Raw genomic sequence first — 6,000 nt, forward strand, 5'->3', positions numbered from 1 at the left:
GTGTTCCCACGTGTTGGCTGCACCAAGACCACATCTTAAGGGCCAAGTTAAGCTCCCTCAGCTGATGAGGATTCCCTTTCCCTCGCTCTAACCATCCACTCCTGGAGATGGCAAAGATCACTCACGTGGCTTCCCATGACTTAGATGAAAGGCAACTCGAATCAAAGTTTGAATACGCTTTTGAAGGTTTTTTTTTCCCCCTAAACTAATTAAACAACTACAGAAGTTATTCGGCAGTTTCCTTTTTTAAAAGAATTAGCATGGCATGTCTTTCCTCTTAAAGTCTTGAATAATTTAATGAGAATTATACAAAAGTCATGAGTATGTTCTATTTATGGCGGAATCATAGCTGAATTAAAACCCAAATGACAATGTTAAAAATAAAAATAAAGTATCCTCAAATAGTGCATTCAATTGAGCAAAGGACTTCAAATCCCACTTGGATTAGATAGTTTGAAAGTAGGAGGGGAGCAGAGCAATTGGGACTTTTTTTTTCTTTTTCTTTTTTTGATTACTGTGCTTGGGAACATTTGTTTCTTGCTACAAAAAGTGTTAGTAAATGAACATCAGAGTAAGAGAAAAAGAAAGCTGTTGTAATCGGGATACCACTTGGTCCCCGGACCTCACTCAGCCCATATTTTTTTCCGGTAGCTGGACTACATTTCACACTCTCCGCACACCCGCGTGTGCGTGCATCGCTCCGTGCAGAGGGGCAGGGCCGCCGGATAAGCGAGGACACAGCTGACAAACCAACTCGGAGAAAGGAAAGCGGGCGCAGGGGAGACGCTGCTCCTTCCTCAGAGCAGCAAGCAAGCCACTTCTGAACCGGCTTGCTTTTAGCTGAGCTCATGCATAAATCCTTTTTAAAGGGTACTGCGCCTTTGGAAGCCAGCCACGAGCCTCTTTAGCAATGAGACAGCATGGTGGGGGGCGGGGGACGGGAGAGTATGAACACGAGGTGATTTTCCCCATAATAGCCCGTCGCCCAAGGCCCACCGTTCCGTCTCCCGCTGGAAGTAGGTGTCGCCCGCAAGAAGGAAATCACGTTATTGGAGGCGGCAAGTTCCAGGTCTCCTCTCCCACCCAGCCCCGCGGAGGGGGAGCTCACAAGTTCTGAAACACTCGCGCACACCCCTCCGTGCGCCCCGGGGGGCCCGCCGTCCTCCACGACTCAAGAGCGAGCGCCCCCGCTCCCCGGCCCACCCGAACCCCTCTGCGTTCCCCGCTCTTCTGTGCGGGGACAGCTGCTGCTTTGGGGGCGACGCTAAGCCGCGTGGAGGCGTCTCTGGACGGCCCCCTCCCCCCAACGAGCCCGAAAAGCCCGCGGCAGCAGCCGGGGGGCCCTACCTTCTGCGGGGGGGTCCCAATCAGCATCTCCAGGTAGTAGCCGCGGCCAGAGTCCCCCTGCAGGTTGTCCACCATGGCCAAGAAGTTGGCGGCGCCCGCGGCGGACTCCAGGGCAGGCTCCAGGGCGAGCGCCAGGCCGTCGGCGCGGCGCTCGGCGGGGGTCCCGGGTCCCGGGGTGGGCGCAACTACGCGGTTCGTGGCCGCGGCCACCCGGAGGGGCAGCGTGAAGGGCGCGGGGGCCAGCTCCGGGGCGGCGCGCAGGAGCCACTGGGCCAGCAGAGGCAGCAGCAGCGCCCGGGCCAGCGCGCCCATGCCCACAGCGGGGCCCGGGGGCGCGCCCAGCCCAGCCCGTCCCGTCCCGTCCGGCAGCCGCGGCTCAGCGACTCGGCGGACGCGCGGGGCTGTGGGCAGGGATGGGCGCGCACCGGGACCGGCGGCAGCGGGAAGGACGGGAGGAGGGCCCAGGGGAGGAGGCTCGCGGGAGGGGAGAAGGCGGAGGCCGGGGAGGCGGGCGCGGAGGCGCGGAGCCGCCCCAGCCCGCGCCTCCAAGTTGAGCAAGTTCTTCTCCGCTGCCCCCTCTGGCGGCCGCGGCTGCCCCGCAGCGGCCCAGCCCCTCCCCCGCGGACAAGGTCACAGCGGGGCTCGGGGGCCGCCGGGGTCCACCTGCGCCTGCCCTGCCCACCCTCGCCGGACTCCGGCCGCGCCTCTTCCCCGGGAAACTCGAGTCCCGAATTTCCTCGGAAAGCGCCCCAGCGGCCGCGGCCAACGGATGTGACGAGGCTCATCTGATACCAGGGGGGAAAGTTTCGAGAACCCTTAAAGGGGCAGCGAGGGCCTGAACTAGCGCCCCGGCCCGGCGCGCGTGAGGGTCCGCGGGGGTCTATTCGCCCTGCAGCTGCGGGGGGTGCTGGGGGTGACTCGGGGGTCAGCAAGGAGAGCTGTGGATCTGGAAGGAGCCTGGGGCCTCGCGCGCCTTTCCGAGCCTGCGCCTCCCCTCGCCAAGCGCCTCCGCCTCATTTCAGTCGCCTGGTCTCGCTGCTTTCGAGGCGTTTCCCGTGCGCTGCCCCTGAACCCCCGCCCCGAGTCCTGCCAGTTCCCCGGCCTCATCCCCCGGCGGCCCCCGAGTGGTTTTAAAGAGGTCTGAGTGGAGGCAGGGAGGGTGGAGGGTGGAAGGAGGCAGAGGAGGATGCGAGAGCTTTGGATAATTTTCCCTAAAAAATCGGGGGAGGTGGGGGGCGTGGCTGCTGCTGGCGGCTGGCCCCAGCCTCATTGCCCCTCCACTTACTCCCTCCGTTGCCCGCAGCTGGCTGCGAACCTGGGCTTCCTCCCAGACACCTCCCCCCAACCCCCGCCCCCTCTGCCGCGCCCCTCCGCCCCCTCCGCCGCGCCCCTGTCCCTAACGCAGGTCAGATGCTGCTGGAACCCGCTCTCTCCCCTGGCACCGGGCCCTCAGGCCATCTAGTAAGTTGCTGTCAGGATCCCAAATCAGGGCCACGAGTCCACCCTGCTGTGATTCCTGCCCTTCTCCCCCACCTCCCCTCCTATCCCCAGCCAGCTCTTCGCGAACTGTCTGATTAATACTTGTTTAGCCATAGACACCAAGACGCAGAAATGCGTTCAGTAACGCAAAAAACGAGGGTTATTTTATTTTAGATACTAAAGGCAGGGGGGACAATTTTAAAAGTTAAAGTCCATCGATTTCTACAGAAACAAGGAATAGAAAATCCTCCTCCAGCTGAATTATGTTGGCTGTTTTAAAAAACAAACAAGCCCATCTTCAAACAGTGGGGAGTTAGAAGCCAAGCTTCTCCGAATCACTGCAATTTTCATCTACTTCTACTTAAGATTTGATTTTTATTCCTGTGTTCCCAATTTTAGAATCACGTCTAGCTCTGCAAGGGACCCTTATGTCAGAGATCTTCAACTGTATTGATTTTCAGATGACTTTAATCATAAATCACACTTCCCCAAACTGTATCTCAACTTTAACAAATCCCCAGCTCCAGGAAGAAAAGCATAACTGGATCCCGTGATGTAACTTAAATTGATATTCTCCATAAATCTGCATAGTTATTCCAGAGCCATTCTATTCATATATTCACGTTTCAGATTCAAGGTTGTAGAGGGAGTGTGATTTAAAAAAAAAAAGAAAAATTATTTATACTCCTTGGTGTCCAGTCTTGAGGGGTTCAAAAAGACATTCAGACAGCTCTGGGAAGAATATAATCTTTCTGAAAAGCACATAAAATGTATTAGGGCCATTGATAAAGAGGCCATGTGACATATAAGTTTAATACTAGAGACATTTGCTCTCGCTAATGATTAAAAGCCACAAGGGAAATTTTTTAAAAATCAAGTCTAATTAAGGTTTGTACTTGAAACTCCTGACTCAGTCTAGGGTGAGTATTCCTGAGCTTTTCATTTTAAGAGGGATGGTTGGGGTTTGTGGGGGAAAAGGATGCATGAAGATCCAGGGACAGAGGAGCACACGGGCTTCAATGGATGGCAGAGCTGTCTTGTCAGAGAATAATGCAAGCTGAAGGGACAGCATTGGGTGACTGTCTCCTTGGTTGTCTCTGTTTTCATGAATGGTCTTAGAGCACTTGATCCATATGCAAGCCTATGGTGCTGGGTAGATTTGGGAGACAATAATTTTACTTTGCAGGTGTTGGAACTGAAATGATAAATGGCAGCCCTCTCACTGAATAGCATTGATTTTTAAACCATATCAACCTGTATCCACCTTAAAGCACTACCCCAAGAATCCCCTTCCCATTGTGTTGGTTGGTGACCCATGCAGGGCAGAGAAAGGAGAAGGTGAGACCCACCCTCCTGACCTCACCCCCAACATCAGTGGACATGGGATACTGCCCTGCTCTTCCTCACTCCACCAGAGCCTCCACCTCCTTCCCTTCTCCTTACAGCCTCTCAGCACCTTCGCTTTCAGCCACAGCCTTCCTGGGTCCACGCAGGAAAACAAAAGCCCTGCAATGAGATGGGCCCCCTCTCCTTGGAAAGAACAAACATCACCATTAAACATGACTCTGGACAGTGGAGGGTGAGGAAGGATCTCACCTTCCAACCCAAATGACTAATAGAGGATTCCTGGTAGGAAGGTGTGGCGGTCAGCCAGAAAGAGTCACTGTCCCATGTTCCACTGATGTTTGTTGTCTCTCACTGCCAACTCTGAGTTCCTTTTACACCTGCAATTGTGACCAAGCCTGTTAGATGAATCATAAGGCGTTTGTTTTCCTTGATCGTGGTCCTTGGCTTCCTCCAGGCATGCCTGTTTGCACATAGTCCTTTTAATAGAAGGGAGTCCCTTGTCGTTGATTAACTTTATATCCTGGTCCCAAGGCTCCCCACTGATTAATGAACTTGTTTTTCTTTTAAAGAACAATGATTCTTAGGTTAAGCAGATCTCTTTGATGGCATCCAGAAGTTTGATCGGGCTGGGCCGAGGGACGCAAACAGCTTTGCTCATCGGGGATCTCACCTCCCATGTACTTACCTTACCCATAGAGGCCCCAGCTGTGGTCCTGAATTGATTCAGAAATTTCAGTATTCTGAATTCTGTATTTCTGAGGCCCTTTTAAAAAAATGATTCTTTGATATAACTACTGAAAAGTTCTGGAAACAGTGAGTATCCTTAGTATCAAATTAGGGTTACTAAATATCACTTCCCTCCCGAGAGAACCAGGGCTTTTTGGAGAAGGCTGATTTTATAAACTGAGTAATATAACCCTAGAATATCTCATCACACCAGAAAGCAAGGATGTTATCAAAGACTTCTGAGGTCCTGTCATAAGCTGGGGCAAAACAGACAATTTAAACATCATTAAAGGCAGTAACTGCAATGCCTCAAAACACTTCAATTATGTTGAAATCTATTTGCTCATAATGTTCTTTTTAAAAGTACATTGATTATCTTTGAAGAATGCTAAGAAGCCCAACTCATTATTTTTAAAAGCTGGCAAAGAAAGGAAAGGGATCAAGCATTTATTATCTTGACTTTCCTGTACAAACTATACCCCAGTATAAGCAAATAGTAGATGAAGGCAAGTTTCTCTTTGTAAAAGTATTGCAGCAAATAAATGAAGGGACAATGGAATTAGAATGTTGCCATTTTGCTTCCCTTAAAGAGTTAATGGTTCTGAACACCGAATGTACTTGGCTGATAATAGTAGAGAGAGAGGGAGAGAGAAACACCCTGACATTCTAAACCTTCTGATGGAAATCCACAATGATACCAACATGTTATCACCAAACAAAACAAAACAAAAACCTGAATCTGAACAAGCCTGTACATCACAGGTTAGCAATCTGCCTTCTTGGGGCCAAATCTGGCCAACTGCCCATTTTTATAAATAAAGTTTTATTGAAACACAGCCATACCCATTCATTTCAGTCACAGCAACAAAGACAGAATGGCCCACAATTCCTAAAATACTTGCTATTTAACCCTTTTCAGTGAAAGTCTGCCAACGCCTGCTATACAACAAAAGAATCCCAGTACCCCTATTAGTCTATTGCAATAGATGGACCTTATTCAGTCCTGATTTGAACAAAATGACAAAGTTGTTTATGAGACAACTAGAGAAATTTGAACACTGGTTGGATGATATTATGGAATTATTGTTAATATTTTAGGTG

General features: G+C 51.2%; 1 protein-coding gene across 2 annotated transcripts in view; it reads right to left on the minus strand.

Moving 5' to 3' along the window:
• Positions 1 to 2,102, minus strand: part of BACE2 (beta-secretase 2) — a 115,755-nt gene extending 113,653 nt beyond the window's left edge. For both annotated transcript variants that reach the window (XM_050784569.1, XM_050784568.1), the window contains exon 1: positions 1,348 to 2,102. In XM_050784569.1, the coding sequence (XP_050640526.1) occupies positions 1,348 to 1,659 (312 nt within the window). In that variant the 5' untranslated portion in view covers positions 1,660 to 2,102. The remainder of the gene's footprint in view (positions 1 to 1,347) is intronic.
• Positions 2,103 to 6,000: the final 3,898 nt, after the last annotated feature.

This window comes from Macaca thibetana, chromosome 3 (genome assembly GCF_024542745.1).
Source record: "Macaca thibetana thibetana isolate TM-01 chromosome 3, ASM2454274v1, whole genome shotgun sequence".
Taxonomy (NCBI): Eukaryota; Metazoa; Chordata; class Mammalia; order Primates; family Cercopithecidae; genus Macaca; species Macaca thibetana.